General features: G+C 39.5%; 1 protein-coding gene across 1 annotated transcript in view; it reads right to left on the bottom strand.

Annotated features, from left to right (window-relative positions):
• Positions 1–3501: 3501 nt before the first annotated feature.
• cacna1ba (calcium channel, voltage-dependent, N type, alpha 1B subunit, a) overlaps positions 3502–17642 on the bottom strand; it is a 148629-nt gene continuing 134488 nt past the window's right edge. The window contains exons 47-50 of the mRNA XM_059337834.1: positions 14934–14972; positions 13574–13817; positions 10444–10658; positions 3502–9867 (exon numbers count right to left, since the gene is read on the bottom strand). Of these exons, the coding sequence (XP_059193817.1) occupies positions 9334–9867; positions 10444–10658; positions 13574–13817; positions 14934–14972 (1032 nt within the window). The 3' untranslated portion in view covers positions 3502–9333. The remainder of the gene's footprint in view (positions 9868–10443; positions 10659–13573; positions 13818–14933; positions 14973–17642) is intronic.

The raw sequence follows: 17642 nt of genomic DNA, 5'->3' as shown, positions 1-17642 counted from the left end.
AAAAACTGCATTTGTTTTCAATATTTTAGAATTTAGAGAAATATAAATTTGTTGGATATTATTCCACCTCGAGCCATCTAGCTGATCCTTCCCTCCGAAGCGTCACATGAAGCGACGTCCGTTTCTAATGACGTCATACCCGTGATATTCACACACAATTCCATTATTCAATGCAGATTGAAAGTGAGTCCATATATAAAGAGTTAACTTGTAAAAACCTATAAAAAACATTATGAATAAATACCATTTTGAGAAATATTTCCTCAGTTGTGCAATTAAAAACACGAATAGGCTAATGGGGGGAAATATATATGAATATGACTAATTTCTGCAGGACTGTGAACACACAAAAGACAATGACAAAAAAGAAAATGCAGGAAAATACATCAAACAGACATCTGTTTTGTGCAACTAAATCCTCCATTTCAGTTCAATCAGCCATTCAGCAATTTATCAGATCAATAGGCCAAATAGGGGTGGTGACAAAGTAACAGCTGAAACTCATACAGTTTATGAAAAAGGAAGAAACCAGGCCTATATAAGCGTCAGATAGACAAAAGATATTCTGGGTACCTGAAGAGGATTATTTTTGGTTTGAGAACAGAGACTAGTTCTTGTTTTTTGGTTAGTTGTAAAGCGAAGGGAAAAATGGCAAATAACACAACTTGGAAATGAATACACCCCAAATATACCATAACATTAGACAACAGTAAACACACAGAGAAGCATTTTGCAGCTAGGCAACAAGATATTTCTCTCCAATGTTGATGGAGATTAAAACAGAGAGTGAAGAACACACTGAAGTCCAAATAACTGTTTATGTTGCTTTGCATCTGCTGAATGTATTGGTAACAGATAATTGCTAAGATGTCATAACATGTTAACAGTATACCAACTTTCCAAGGTGATAAGTCACTGTTGCATCACCACCTCATTCAAATGATGAATTGGTGGCGTGCCGAAAACTTTTACATAGGGATCTTTAAAAAGCCGGACAGGAAACAGGATAAGTGCAAAAATGTGTTATTTATTTATTAACAAAAGAAAATTTACTCAAACAAAAAGCAGAAAATGAAACCCGGGATTCAGTATCCACCTAACTGAGAGAAATTAAAATCAAACAAAAGCAAACTGCAGCTTCAATGAAAGCTGCCGCCTCCCAGCCTCGCCCCTTCTCTCTTGTGAAGACACTTAAACATTTCAGCCTCACCTAAATGGAACCTTCCACCTGGTCAGGTAAGTAGAGGGTGAGCTAAACTGACAATTTAATACTTAATTTAAAAAAATACAGGTTATCTACATAGATCAGTTACTGCTGACATTACTATACATATATTTTTTATGGGCACACCTTACCAGAAGCAACCCAAATATTACACAAATGTAAATTACTGCAGAACTACCTTACCTCTTCTCCTTCACATTGGAAGTGCCCAGCCCCTCATACATTACATTACATTACATTACATGTCATTTAGCTCAGCTATTCTCAACCTTGGGGTCCTGACCCCAAATGGGGTCGCAAGATGATTTCTGGGGGTCGCCAAATCATTTTGGAAGTCAGCTCTGTCTCCACTGTGTTAAAGTGTTCATGTGTTTTAGTCTTTTTGGTCATTTAATGTGTTTTTTTGGTCATTTTGTGTTTTTTTAAGTCATTTTGTGTCTTTTCTGGTCATTTTGTGTCTCTTTTGGTCATTTTGTGTCTTTTTTTTATCATTTTATGGTCAATTTGTGTCTTTTTTGGTCATTTTGTTTCCTTTTTTTGGTCATTTTGTGTCTTTTTTTGGTCATTTTGTTTCTTTTTCGGGTGATCTGAACTGTGCTTGTGAGATTGTGCTCAATGAACGGGGGTCGCGGACAACATGCATGTTAAATTGGGGGTCGCGACTCAGAAAGGTTGAGAACTACTGATTTAGCTGACGCTTTTGTCCAAAGCGACTTACAATAAGTGCATTCAACCTTTACGATACAAGCCTTAGACCACAGGAATCAATTAAGTGCATAACTTTAAGAGCCATCTGTAATCGCTACAGGAGAGCTATATAAATGTAACGCACTGTGCTAAAGAAGAAGAGCAAAGGAAGAAGAGGGTTTTGTTTTGTTTTTTAAATTATTATTAGTGAACATGATATGACTTAACCGAGGTTTTGTTGGAAGAGGTAGGTCTTCAGCCTGCAGCGGAAGTCAGGCTGTCTGAGGTCCTGATGTCGGTGGGGAGCTCGTTCCACCATTAAGGTGCCGGCACAGAGAAAAGTCTGGAAGTGGTTTTAAAGCGAGTAGACCTTCACAGGGTGGGAGTCGCCAGCTGTTTGGCTGATGCAGAGCAGAGAGGACTCAACTTGATGAAGCTGGTGAGCAGCTGAACTAACTTCATCATCACAGGTAGAACCAACATACAAAGCTATAAACCCATAAAGAACTACAGGCCTAATATATAAAAATCAATGAATCATTTTCAAATAATCTTAAACATTGTACCGAACTAATAGTCAGGCGGCTTAGGACCAGATTTAAGAATAAAGGGGACACGCCGGACAAAAGCACCAAATTTCTTCCACATGCTCTCTATCACCATAGGTTTAAATTTTTGGTAGGAGCCACTTCATCAAGATTGTGGATCGGAGGTGGCACCCACATAAAGTCTATGAGAACCAATATATCTTCCAATCCACTTAAAAGGTCAATTTTGGTGTCAAAATATGCATTTTCTGGGTAAAGGAATCATTTAAAGCTATCGAGAATATCACTAGAGATCTGACATGAGATTAAAGCGTTCCCTTGATTTTTTTTTGAACAGTGTACATTGCAGCTAATCCGCACTCTCCCGTGAACATAGATTAATTTTCAGCTCAGGATTCCTTGCTGCAGCACTTGAAGACCTACCAGTCTGTGTGAAAATGAACATATCTATTTGATCAAATAATTATCTAGTGATATTCTCAATAGCTTTAAATGATTCCTTGACACAGAAAATGTATATTTTGACACCTAGATTGACCTTCTAATTGGCTTGGAAGATATAGAGTTTCTCATAGACTTTATATGGCTGCCATCTCCGATCCACAATCTTGATGAAGTGGCTCCTACCAAAAATTTAAACCTATGGTGATAGAGAGTGTGTGGAAAAAAATTGGTGTTTTTGTCCGGTGTGTCCCCTTTATTTGGCTAAGCCGCCTGAGCAGATACCACAACAATGATGTGAATAGAACCAGGTGAGAAGGGGGAAAGGAAGCCTTTTCACAGCCCCACTGTGGCAAAAAAACAAAGAAAACATAGTTGCTGCTTTAACATGCCGGCTTAAAAAGGACAAGAAATACATTGATGATAAACATTCAAACAATATTTTAGCAGATTAATTTTACCTAAAGGAACATATCTTTATTAAATTGAGCAACACACAGAACAGTGGCGTTAACGTCCTACTTATCCACAAAAATTGTAGGCATCCTGCCCCCCCATGCTGCATCCCAACATTCAAATCATCCAGCTTATCAGAGGCAGTTTCATTTTGTTATTTTTTATTTCAATGAACTTTGCTTCATACAAAATGTTTAATGTAGAAACAACAGCAGAATTCAAAGTCTGGCCAAAAACATAAAATCAAGCAAACAAACATTTCACTAAATCCAAAGACCCGAATAAAGGAATGTTCCAGCTCTGCGGCACGGGGTGGAACTGTCAACAACATTTAATACTGCTGTTAATAGAAATGTGTCTTTTCATCAAACCCACAGTTTATATCAAATATTAAAAATCAACAACAAAATATTACATGGTATTTAAAAGTACTAAGTGTTCTACATGCACATACATCCTCAAAACATGCAAACCACATCTACACGACCAATGGTGTGCAGAAATAAAGCGATTGGATCACTCCTAATATTTGCTGGCCCATTAGCCCAGACTTAGAGACAAATATGTTTCCTCTGACTCAATGCAGAGGCCACAAACAAAACTCAAAATAATGAATATGTCTGCAGAAGAATATGTTCCTGTTTTTGACAAAAAATAATCACTTTGACAGTTTTCAAGATTGATTCATAAAAAACATTTGACCAGACAGCACCCCTCCCATTTTAAGCAAAGGAATTTGCATTTGATATTGTTAAAGTGGGTACATGTTATGCATGCAAATATATGTATAAAGTTGCTGTAATCCTAAATATTCTATCTGTTTCCTGTTAACACTTTGTGCCTTTATTCATTTGAAGTGTTTTGGGTTTTTTTCTTTGCATGTATTTTTTTCATAGCATTTTCTACAAAACATTTGGTCACAATCATGCTGAAGCCTAAATCTGAAGAGACCAGCATTTGAAGCTACAGAATGGATAGAGAAATGGGTTTGTCACGTTGCATAGCCCTACTCTTGTCTTGATCTTGTCTGGCCCATGTAGTGTCACTGTGGGTAAACCAGTCTTTCTCCTACTACCCACAGAGGGGTTAATGTCTCAAGAAATCCTCCAATCCACCAATATCTCATAGCCAATCAGCTGCTGCAAAGGTTCAAATTGTTCCCTCATGTTGCAGATTGTCGTTATGTAGAAGTACAGCAATATATCAACATTCAACAAAACACAATCTGATGTTGATGCCAGTGGTGTGTATCAAGCAAGTTGCATATAATAAAAAGTTTGTGCGTGTGCGTGTGTAAATATGCCTGCATGTCCAGTCCACAGCTGCCATCAACACAAAGTCCTCCAGAGCTTTGTGACTGATAGATGTGGTGAAGATCTAAGTAAAAAAAAATGGGACCACTGGAGATTATCCTCCTGAGGCAGCAGTGCAGGTTTTGGCCAGTAGGACCACTTAAAAGTAAAAACTCACCCCACAGTTCTTTCAGATTCACTTCTGAGAACTGTTAAACATTAATCTGTGGTATTCTGCATATGTCAAGAACTTTATTGTGATTTATGTTGTAATTTATCCTGTAGCAGTCTCTGTTTTTACTGTGTTTATGCAGCTGAGCCCATAAAACAAGATTCCCTCAGTCTACCCCATTTCCCACTTCTACAGTACTTCAGTTCTAAATGGATTTTCTACTTTTCCCAAAATGTGTTTTAATAAGCCCCAGCGAAATTGAATAAACTTCTGGCTTTCAGTCAAAAGTGTGTATATGTTAGCTGTGACCCAAGTCCTTACAACATACTAACAGTTTACAGTTTTCACTAGAGATATATTGATTGGTATTTAGGTTATTATAAATAAAGCTGAATACGAAATGTCTGGGGGGGAAAACATCTGAAAAAAAGAGAAATTCCAATGTATTCTATACATTTGAACTCATTTGGAAACAGTACTACCGCCATCACATTTCTGTCTAGCAGAAAGCACTGGTGTGTTGATTTTCACACTGTTAATTGTCCTGTTCAGTACATATCACATTCTTTAACAACAACATTTAACCAATAGGTCCTTATCAAAATGCTGCATCCTGGACTATATCATTTTTGGTCAAGAAATGTTAAGAAATGTATGCATTTATCATTTTGTACCAATGGACTAAGGAAATGATTAATCAAATTGTGAATTTTAAAATGACATTGTCGTCTATATTTAACAACACCAAATCAAAATATGCTTAAGCTTCAATATACTTGTTTTTCAGTGGCGGAATGTACTGCACTGAGTATTTCCATTTTATGTAACTTTGTACTTCTACTCCACTACATTTTGAGGCAAATATTGTACTTCTTACTCGCTTCTTACATAAATGCATCAATAATAATATTACAATTATATATTTGGAATATACACAGCTCATAAAGTTGGAATCAAATTTTTTTTAAATCTCTTTCCATGAAATGATTGTGACAATGTGATTTATTCTTGACAGATAACGTGTATATCTTCCAAAGTGATTACTTTAAAATTTTTAATTTAAATAGGAATAAACTGAGGATTGTGTCTGAAAACAAAGTGATTCCAACTGTATGGGAAACAGTGTATAAAACAATCTGTGTTGTCCATTCTGCAACAAGTACTTTTACTTTTGATACTTTAAGTACATTTTGATGCTGATATGTTTGTACTTTTACTTAAGTAACTTTTTATTGCAGGACTTTTACTTGTCATGGAGTAATTCTGCAGTGTGGTGTTAGTACTTTTAATTAAGTAAGGGATCTGAATACTAATCTCAATCAGGCCTTCCAAACCCTCTAAAAATCTAATGCATTGCATTGTCTGCCAGTGCATAAAAAGTCAAGCAGATTTAGTATGCATACTGACATCTTTAAGTCATCTGAAATTCACACTTTAAACAAAAAAAACTGCTAGTATGTAGTATGGAATTGGGACATAGATAATATAATGGTTGTTTTGTGCTACTGTCAGTTGAGCCTCTTTAACAGTCCTTGTGGGAACTTTGAACACCAGTGCAAACTGGTAGCTCTAGGGAATTTTTTTTCCATACTGACACCAAAGCCTGAGGTTTAATATGAATTTACATTTCCTCCATGGCACAATAGCTGCTGGAAATATCTTTGCGTGACATTACAACATACATTTTTTGCCAGTTATCCATGAGTATGAAAAAACACACTTTTAAATGACAAGCTGGACCCAGAAATGCAAAATATATCCTCAGCCAGTGCTACTTTTAATCCACATTTACACATATACGCAGGGCCTAACTTGACTCGCATAGCCATAAAAACGCAGACTGGATTACCCTTTGCTACTCTGGGTCTAAATCACAGTGCACAGTATTTAACCCTTTCACCCTCACCTCTTCAGACCTAGCCAAGTAACACACACTCTGCAGTCCAAACAATGCAGTAGCTTGCAAGACTAACATCGTGGTATCCGTACCAAGCCTACCATACAAACATGCACAATGTGTTACCGGCATTAATGTAACTTGGTTGATATATAATGCAGTTTTCAAAGTTAAAAATGATTAAATGATCACATAGTGTTTTCACAATATATTAATTCTTGCTCCTCCACCCATATATGATCTCATGGTTTATCAAAAACAAGAAAAATAATCAACTTTCAGGCAATTTCTCTATCCCTGTCTTTTAAGCTTACTGTAGGTAGAATTCTCCTCTTACAGATAAGGCTTTCTGTACAACATGTTTTCCTGCAGAGCTACATACGGAATGAACCAAACATGTACTCAAGTGTGGATGCAATAGAAAACAGTTGACAATTAATCTTTTTCTATAGTATATCTAAAAGGATAGGCACTTTGTCTTAAAACATCACGTCTGTAAGAAACATTAAACCTGAAATGATGGCAAACCATAAGCAGTTCACATTAACCATACCTTTGTTTTTTTTCATTTCATATAAAAAATGCACACAATGAAAAGATAACAAGGAGATTTTTATACAAAACAAATCAGTCGGTTGGGTACTTTTGCCTATCATGCATTGGTTCTCTCTTGAAGTTTGCAAGAAAAGTTGAACAGACAGGGAATGTACTTAAAGATTAGGCATCATCATGGAATGGTAGAGTACTAAACTAAAGAACAAAACAGCTGTTCGTACATTGTCATGTCTTTAAGGTTGTCCTGACATTTGAAACTATGATTTCACTAAATTATTTACCTATTTTTGCTCTGTTGCCATGACTTGCAGTGCCATCACTCTCTGTTGAAACTGTCATACTGACTCTCAAATGCTCATGAAACCTTCAGCTACTGTTAGAATCAATTCACTTTACTTACAGTTTAATTATGCTATGTTGTGCTCTTGGTTGCTAATGAGCCGATAGAGCGCACAACTCATATTGAATGTTGTGTTGTTAGCCGTTTTCTTATTATTGAGGGAAAAAATATTTTGCATTTTGTGTTGTGGTAAACAGTGTGAAGCAGTACTGCATCCCAAGTCCAAAAATGCTATGTGGGTCTGAAATGATCTTACTAAAGCAATGTACAGCAATGTTCCAATTGTTAAAGGTTACAGAACTTGCAAATAGTTTAAATTTAATGTTAAAGCTGCACTAATTATTATTCTATTATTATCTAAAATCGAGAGGATAGGTATGTGTAATGTGACAGGTTCAACAAACCCACTGAGAATTATCCCTTACTCCACAGTTGCTCAATAAGCATATAAGCATCTTTCAACTCAGTGTTTTTGGTGCGACTGAATAAAATGCAAGAGTTTTGATTCAATATCACCATTGTCACCAACCCGGTTTGCAGCAGCAAACTGTTTTTCTGTGAAAAAGCTCTGATAAACTGTGCACTAACAGCTCAGTACCAAAAAACAGAAAGATAGAGTTACAGTGAAGACAACCTAGTGAACATATTGGAACAGTTAATAGCTAAAGAGACAGATATGTTGCTTAGGTGTTGGAGGAGACAACAAAACAAATTTGGCAACTTTAAACTATCAGTGAAAATCGTAACTCATTCCCATGCATACTGCTCAGAGAATTCATAGTCCACAGCTCTCCTGCCAACAGTAGCTATGGGGTCTCTTCCTCTTCTCTTGCACCGTTGCAAGCCTGGCCGGCAGCTGACACAATCACAAAGCTTATGGCACCAATATGCAAATCAGCATACCACTTCATCTGCTGACTTTTAGTGAATTTTTGAGCTAGTGCTAGCTGCTTTTAAGGAAAAACTGTTGGCAACACTGGACTGGACTTACTTCAAATTCAAATTGAAACAATGAAAAAAACTACTTCTCTCTCAGGTGGTTAGAAATATATCATATTTATGACTCCTTTGTGTCCGCTATATGTGTAATTAGACAACTGTTAGCTAACATCACGTTAAACTTTCAACTTTATAAAGTGCTAATATGTCAATGTTGTGTTTACAGATTGTTATGCTACCACCATAGGGAAAAAAACTGTAATCTGTAAGTTTTTGAAAATTAGCTATTAGCAAAATTAGGCCAAATAGTTAAAGCAAAGTGGCAAGCACAGTCCTTTTTTTTCCTTAAATGTGAATAAAGCTTGACTTTACTTTCTTTGGATCTTTCCTTTCCCTCCAATGTCAGGGATATGTTTATCTTAATGAAGTCAGTGTTTAAAATGTAATGCTGCAGGAGAATCAATATGATGGTGTCAACAAAACACTGAAGACAAAGCAAGTCAAGGACAGCTACTGTAAGACATGTGATCTTGGTAAATAAGTTTTATAATGCCACGTGCCTTTTGATAAAGATGACACTTTGGTTGTTCACATTTAAACATTACCCATTTCAAGCTTTCTCCTTGTTTAGACGTTCTCCCTAACCTTTGCTCCCCTAGTTAGGATTAAAATACAGCATTAAACACACACATTGACAATGTAAACTAAAGCCTTCAAAGAAGATGATAAAACTCATCACAATTCCTCCAAAATGCATTAAAAATGTTGGTTTAAAGCCATGCTAGCACCATTCATCCTCCTCTGCCTCCTGGTAATACCTGGGTGCCCTGACACCAGAGCCTGGGTTAGTGCTGCCTCCAAAACTGAAGTGGAACCCATTGGGCACCCCATGGTTCTGCTGTGGAGCAGGAAGCAGGGCTTCCATCATGCGAGGCAGTGCAGTCCGGGAAGAGCATCCGGTAAAGGGGCTGGGTGACAATGCCACCGCATTCTGAAAGACGTCCAGCTGGTCCCGAAGGCTGCCGTCGGGGCTGCCCCTGCCCAGGAAGGGCTCGGAGCTTATACGAGTGACAGGGCAGGGAAAATGGTGGGAGGCACTGTGCCGGAGGGCATTGTGCTCCGACAGGCCACGTCTCAGCCGGCCGGGACTCAGAGAAGTCTGGGTGGACACAAAGTGCACAGGGGATGAATTGGAAGTCTTGTCGGCCACCCCAGGCCTGATGAGGGATGTCTGGGGGAGCTGCCGACGCCCACGACTTGGCGTGCTATAACAGGAACTCAGTGCGACTGGGTTGCCTTTAACCCAACCACTGCCCTAGGTGAAAATTGCACACACAGTTTGGAATGATAGAACGATAAGAAAACCATGTAAGAGAGGAAAGAAAAAGGTAAGTTGAAAGGAAAGGAAAGGAAAGGAAAGGAAAGACATCAAAATGTGATATGTGATTACATGAAAGATGTCAGAGGACAAATGAGGGGGAGAACACAGACAGAGAAGACAGAATGAAAAAACAAGCACTAATGGAAAGGTAATGACAGATAGACAAAATGGATGGAAAATGATGTAAAGAGAAAATGGGAAAAGAAGTGAAAGGCCATGAGAGGCTGCACTAAAAGCAGACAGAGGAGAAAGCAATAGTAAGAGCATGTATGCAAGGATTGGACTGTTTCTCCTACATTCAACACACTATCTGTACCATGCTGCTCGAAGGCTTCTTCATCAATCATCTTATAGTTTAATGTGCATATATATATAGTCTGAAGAATAATACTCTGAGGGAAACTGTTATAAAATATCAAATAAAAAAATAAAAATTTAAATATCAAACCCATTCAAAACCCTTCTGAAATACCTTGACTGTTTACACTGGACATGTTTGTGCACTCCCACCTGTTTGTTGCTGGTTTCCTGCCCCTCGCTGGGGGAGGCGGCACAGCTGGCAGTGGCAGATTTGTTGTGGCAGTGTTCCCGGCTGCAGTAGCGGTCACAGGAGTAGTAGCGCTGCTTGTCTGCTGAGGAGCGGTGTTTCCTGTCGTGGGAGCGTCCACGGTCGTGGGTTCGCTCTCTGGAGGCAGCTAGGTCAGACTCTGGCTCTCCCTGTACACCTGTCGAGGAGGACAATATTGCAGCGTGAAAGGCAATGTGTCTGTATTACAGATAATATTAGAGTTTTGGCTATTATAGCTTTTGGTATTTTAACTTTATTTTATTAGGGTGTTGAGTGCCAATACTCTTGTCAAGGATTTTTTTTTTTTAGTGTTAATGAGGATGTGATTATCCTAGAGGTCACTGCAGCTCATTTTATACAGTGAGGTCATGTTTAAAAAATGCTCTCACTAGACTTTAGATTTTATTGTCCCGAAGGGAGATTTGATTTCACAGCCTGTTCAATACAGAAAAGACACACAGATATGACACCTACTGAACACAGCAACATACAACACCCTTGCCCAACATACAGTTAATAACAAAACATAGAGTCTTCATGACTACATCCAAACATCCTGGCTCACAACAGCATTTCAGCAAAGATAGTTTGTTGTTGGCAGAGTGGACAAAACTCCTCCTGAAGTGAACTCTCTTGCATTAAAGCCCTGTACCTGCAACCACATGGTATAATGATGAAGTGATGGTTGAGGGGGTGAGTGTCATTAGTTATTGTGCATGCTAGGCGTTTGGTTGCTCTGTCATTCAGGTCCGAAAGTTTGGGTGTTGGAAGATCGATGATTTTGAATGCAGTATGTGTGATTCTGGTAAGCTTGTTCTTGTTGGGTGTGGTCAGTATGTTAAAAGAACATGGGAAACAGTACAGTACAGTACAGTAACAGGATGGGTTGTATTATACTTTTGTAAAGTGTCAGCAAGAGGTAGGGGGAAACAGACTTGCTCTGAGCTTGGGTTAACATGGAGTCTTTGGGATCTTTGAGGGATGGTATCATGATTCAAAGATATTTGAAGTTATTGACCTGTTCTACTGTCTCTGCATGAATGAAGGCAGGGTTCAGTCCAGTGTGGGGTGTGTTTGATGTGCCAATGACCAGCTGCAGGTAGTTGCCAGAGCACTATTGTGTGAAGTGGGAAATTTAAGGTGGGAAATTTTAAGTATGTGGTGGTGCAGGATGGGGCAGGTGAAGTCGTTGGTGTTGAGTGTAAATGTAAGGATGTGCTACCTTTGTCTATTACCCTGTGTTTTCCTGGTGTTTCCCTGCCCTTCGTGTTCTGTGTTTGTTTATCTGTCTTCCCTGTCTGTGCAGTCTGGGCATGGCTGACCTACTTCTTCAACTACTCCCTCATTGATCCTCACCTGTTCAGCTTCCACACCTGCCTCTCATCATCTAATCAACCTCCTGCAGTATTTATCTCCGGTTCACCCTTCCAGACTCTGCCAGTTCGTCGTTGTATCTCACATGGTAACTTGCCGTACCGGCTCTCAGAAGAACTACTTGTTTATTCTTTGTCTTGGATGTCTTTGGATACTCGCCTGTTTTTGACTCAACCTCTGCTTTGTCTCCACTCCTGCCATACCTACCTGCTCTGCTCGCTGCGCTCAGCCTGTCATCTCCCTCGTCCTCGTCATCCTACTAAATCAACTCCTGCTTTTGAGTCTGCTTTGTGGGGCCCCGTGTCAGCGTGAGTTCTCACCAGGTAATCCGGCTTCCTCCCACAGTCCAAAAACATGCACTTAGGTTTAATTGGGGACTGTAAATTTCCCGTAGGAGTGAATGAGAGACTGAATGATTGTCTGTCTCTATGTGTCAGCCCTGCGATAGCCTGGCGACCTGTCCAGGGTGTACCCCGCCTCTCGCCCAATGTCAGCTGGGATAGGCTCCAGCCCCCCGCAACCCGAGTGCAGATAATCGGTTAATGATATGAATGAATCAGTTAGAAGATATCTCTGACTGTTTTTCATTGAATTGAGCTTGGCAAATTACATAAGTTGCACTAAAATCTCAGAGTAAGTCATCACGGTTAAAACAATAAAGGAGAGGCTTCTATTTTTCTTGAACTAAGGAAGGCAGACGTTGTCAAATTCCTGTCGCGCCTCCATTTTTGATATTTTTTACTCTTGCACTCTTACATCTCTTACTTTTTCTTCTCCACTTCTTTTTTCCCCTCTTTTCTTTCTTCTTCTCTCTTCATTTCAAGTTAATGTTACTAGTTATTCTTAGTTCATCAGTAACCAGTATTCTCTCAGGAAAGACAGCTCTTGTTTCAACCTTTTTTATTTTCAATGTCTTTGTGCTGTGAGGCCGACAGTAATAGGCTTGTTGTTCTCGCAAAACAAATTAGAGATTAGAGTTAGATTAAAAACTCATGAACTCCATCCTGAAGACTGCAAAACAGCTGCTACAACCACTGGAGCCTTTCACCACTCGATGTGATTCAGCCGAAAAGACTCTGATACCATAAAGCCAGCTCATCCTTGGCTGCTGTAAACACATCCCAACGCATGCAAAACAACAGTTTCGCTAGTGTACAACAGAGCCATCGAGAGCCGACTGCTGTGACCCAATCAACCAGGTGGCTGCCCCCGGAGCCAGTTGAGTACTGTGAAGGCAGGCGACTACTGGGGATGCACCAACCGACAGCAACGTTAAGTCAATTCCGTTTTATGAAACCTGTAGTAATTCATTACATTTTCTGGTGAACAAAGTTTTATGTTGCATTAGCTTATTTCTTTTCCTGTTACTGTATTTTAGTCAAATAAACGTATAATCTCCTGTGTCGTTGGTTGTGAGATAATTTCCCTGCAGAGAAAATGGTCCCTGTAATTAAAGAATTAGCACATGTTCTCCCACACCGCCTCAAAGGTCCATTGCAGGACCAAACAAAAAGTCTAAGTCTTATTTTTTAAGGTCTTAAGCTGAACAAAACTATTTCACTTTGCAGTGGACACAATAAGGCTGTCTGTAGGTTTCTTTTGTTTGAAATTGTCAATAAATGGGATACACTTACTTTAGGATATGGGTTGTGTTTGTATACCGTGCTCTCTACTGAGAGTGTTTAGGTGCTGACTAACCAACAGAGCTGGGTGGTTGTCCACTGAGGGGTGTATCCAAAGATCTCTGCCTCTTCTCTCTATCTCTGTCTTTATCTCTGTCCCTGTCTCTGCGATGGTGGCATCGGTGGTGGTGATGGTGATGGTGGTGGGGTCGGTCCTGGCTGGGTTTTTCCAGGGTGTAATCCCTCATATTGACCTCTTGGGGCCGCTGTGGGGCCACAGTGGAGGCTGAGCGCTTCATAGGGCTGGCTTCAGGGACAGACTAAGAAAGAAGGGAGAGAGACAGAGGGGCTCACTGACAACATGTCTGAAACAAGGGATGCATCTAGCAAGAAAGTACTTACTGTTCTTGTATAGCTCATGTAGCATACAGACGACAACTTCCTGCACATTGTGTTCCCTTGTTTACTCACTTATAATACTTGTCATATAGTCTGCCTAAGTCCAGCTTTTTCCTTATATGTCCATCCTCCAGATATCCTTAAGACTTTCATATTAGGAAAAACACAGGTATAAATAATGTGCAAGTAAATGTAAGTACATATTAAAGAGGTTTTTTTTCTTAAGTTATTGTACGAAAGTGCTGCAGGTTACCAAACTCTGAGGGAAAGGATAACTTATGCTCCATGAGGAGTCTTTGATGTTTTGCATCAATTTAAATGATTAAAATGAGAACATATCTGGTGTATCAAGCGTCTTTAAGTGTCTAGAAAAGCGCTATATAAATTGAATGCATTATTATTACTATTATTATTATTATTATTATTATTTAACCTTGACCAGAACAGTACCTGACCTCATCATTCATCATTCTTGAGTTTAGGTTTGATATAAGTTACATCATTTACATTTTCCCTTCATAATCTAACCTAATAAAACATGCTCTGGGATGTTAAATAATTAATTCAAAATCGAAAGTCTATATACAGACGCAAATATAAATATTAAAACATAAAAAGATAAATAATATAATCACATTCCTGTGTCTAGTATTATTATTAGTGCATGGCTGTATATGTGCAGACAAACAGCTGTTAAAGCCGACTGACAGCTGATCCAGCTGTGATCCGCTGCCGCCGTCATTAGAAACAGACCTCGCTTTACGTGGTGCTTCAGAGGAAAGGGTGTCTCGTGTCCTAAAAAACTGGTTTCCTTGAACCAGGTGAGGAGAGAGGAAAAGATGCAACTGAGGAAAACTTAGATGCAATTAAGGGACACGGGATGCACCTTATGTGATCATCTCACATTACAATCTGGCATTATAGTGACGATGTATTTTGATTACGGTACTGGTATTACGGAATTAAGATTTCACCTAGCTGGACAAAACAAGTTTGCACAAAGAAGTGTGTCACATGGTGTGTGACGGTGTACATACGGCTACATGGATCCCTGGAGAATGGCGTGAGTGGCTCTGCTGCTGCCCAGACAAATAGAAAGAAAGAACAGCAGAAAAATAGATCAGTATTATTTACGTTTGTGGTTATGGAAGTATTCAAATGAAAAAGGCACTTTGTAAAGAATCTTCAGGCAACGCAAGGCAAAAATCATTCATCCTGTTGAAATTTGTAGTTCCACGCATTGCTGTTATTGATGACTGCCATAATGTCTGTTTTGATACCACCACTGGGTGCCACAGTTAGAGATTTTCTTATGTAACATGTAACAGCTTTAAATATTCGCTCATTATCTAAAAATAGTTAATTTCATAACTTCGGTACATATAAAAACTTCTTCCAAATAATTGTGTTGTATTTGTACCTTAGGTAAAGTAAAACGCATAGTATTAGCAGCAAATGTTAATTATGTATCAATAGTGCATGGGCTGTGAATGCATTGTAAATGACACATTCAGGATAAGAATAAGTAAACAATTAAGTACATAAGCAGAATAGTCATGTTAAAGTTGAATTAAATTTATAAAAGATACAAATAAAACAAATACAATTTTTGTATATAGGGTTATTCATGTATCGGTGAAGAAAGGAGCAGGTTGGCTCCCCTGGTAGGGGAGACTACTATAAAAAACTTGGTAAACACACAAATGTAGTGGGGAACTAGGAAGCTCTGGGTGAGGCTCATGAATCCTGGGGTAGATTTGGGAATCCAAGTGGATCTCAGATATCTCTAAGAATATATCAGCCTTAAATAGGGGTTCAAGCCCAAGGGGCTGGTATCCCAGTACCAGCGGTGTTGGCAACCCTATTGCAATCGCTCTGATTTTTATTTGTATTATTCTGTGTGCCTGGTGTAGCCCCATAGTTCTGCTTGTCAAGAAAGATGGGTTCTGTGTGGACTATCGCGTCTGTCACGTTTCGATGCCTACCCAATGCCCTGGATGGGCGAGCTCCTGGATCGGCTCAGCACTGCTCACTTTTTATGCACTGGATTTGACCAAGGCTACTGGCAGATTCCCCCGTCTCCAGAGTCCAGGGAAAAAACGGATTTCTCCACTACGTACGCTTTGTATCAATTTTTCCCCCTTTCGTTTGGATTGTTCGGAGCCCGAGCCACATTCCACATTTCCAACACATGAGCCTGGTGCTGCGTCCCTACACTGCATATGCATGCCGTCATCATCCATAGCAACAGCTGGGCGGAGCACATGTGGTGGGTGGCTGCAGTGCTCGAAAAGGAGGTGAGGCAGTCTCAGCCTCAGAACTGGTCCAGTGGACGGAGCAGTGCCAGCAGGCGTTTGAGAGGGTGAAACAAGCCCTCTGTGGGGAGCCTCTCCTCTACACACCTAACTTCTCTCTAACTTTTTTTCTGCAGACTGATCCCTCGAACAGGTGTGTAAAAACGCATCACCTCATGTTATGCGTTTTTACGCGTGCCATGGTGGCTCGACATATTACCCCACTCCCCTGGGTCCGTTTTTTTTTTCACACTTGCCCTAATACGCCGCCGTAGAAGACGATCCTGGTGATAAATCCATTATTCAATATACCAGAACATGATTGTGTTGTCTGCTGAACAATGGCCAATGTTTTATTAGGTTAGATGATTAAGGTAAAATGTAAATGATGTCATTCATATCAAACCTACACTCAGGAATGATCAGCCTCATTGATGATGATGAAAATGACAAAACAATGTAAAAGTGTTTCTTGCTGACAGACAGACTCTCTACTGTTTTTAAAAACTTTAATAATATCCATAATAAATCTGAATAGTGGAAATAATAGAAAGGGAAAAAAGCTTCTAGAACGATCTTTCGTTTTTAACTCCATGGCGAATCAGAAGATAAAATGAAAAAAAAAAAATATATATAAAACTTGTGGTGACAAACTTGAGTTTAATCTGTGATCTTGATGTATAACAGACCTGACCAACCCGCGGCTCCCGAGCCGCATGCGGCTCTTTGCCCGGTTTCATGCGGCTTTTAAGTTCATATCGAAGTTTGTGTTTGTATTTTTTTTAATGTGCGTGTTCGCTTCGCTTGGTTCTGTAAACTATATTTTGAATGCTGGCGTACACAGTCTGGCCTTAGTTTTCTGTCAGAAAAAATGCAGCTACTTCAGAGAGTTTTTTATCCTCTATAATTGCTTCACACATGAACAAGGTACAGGGATTGCTGTGGTGAGGTTTTACAAAAATAAAACTCTCTGTGTGGGATGACGCATCACAACATGGCAACCGGTTCGGATCCATAAAAACGCACATTATACAGCAAATAATAATAATCAACTGATGCAAATAACTTGTACTCATGCACAACGACCACTAAGTGACAACAGGCAGTTATGATTAGGCTCATTTTGACTCTGCCGTTACGACGAGGATGTGCGGCAGCAGTGGTGCACTTAACTGGTAACTTTTCCTCTGGATTTGTTCGTCATTCATTCGGGTCCACTCGAGACTACTCGGGTCTTTCGGTTATGTCCCGAACAGGGCAGAGCAGGGAAGATTGCACAAGTTCAATAAGGTATTCAAGGTAGTCAATAAGGTAGTCAAACGCGCATGTGGGATGAAAATACCTCAGTTTCCCAGTAGGAGCAAGTTCGCTCTCAAAATGGCAGGGAAAAAATGCACAGCAAAACGAAAATATGAAGATGAACACAGGACGTTTTTATCAGAGTGGGAGAGT

Source organism: Centropristis striata, chromosome 7, assembly GCF_030273125.1.
Source record: "Centropristis striata isolate RG_2023a ecotype Rhode Island chromosome 7, C.striata_1.0, whole genome shotgun sequence".
Classification (NCBI taxonomy): domain Eukaryota; kingdom Metazoa; phylum Chordata; class Actinopteri; order Perciformes; family Serranidae; genus Centropristis; species Centropristis striata.
The sequence above is the reverse complement of the archived record's forward strand: the minus strand, read 5'-3'. Positions and strand labels throughout refer to the sequence as shown.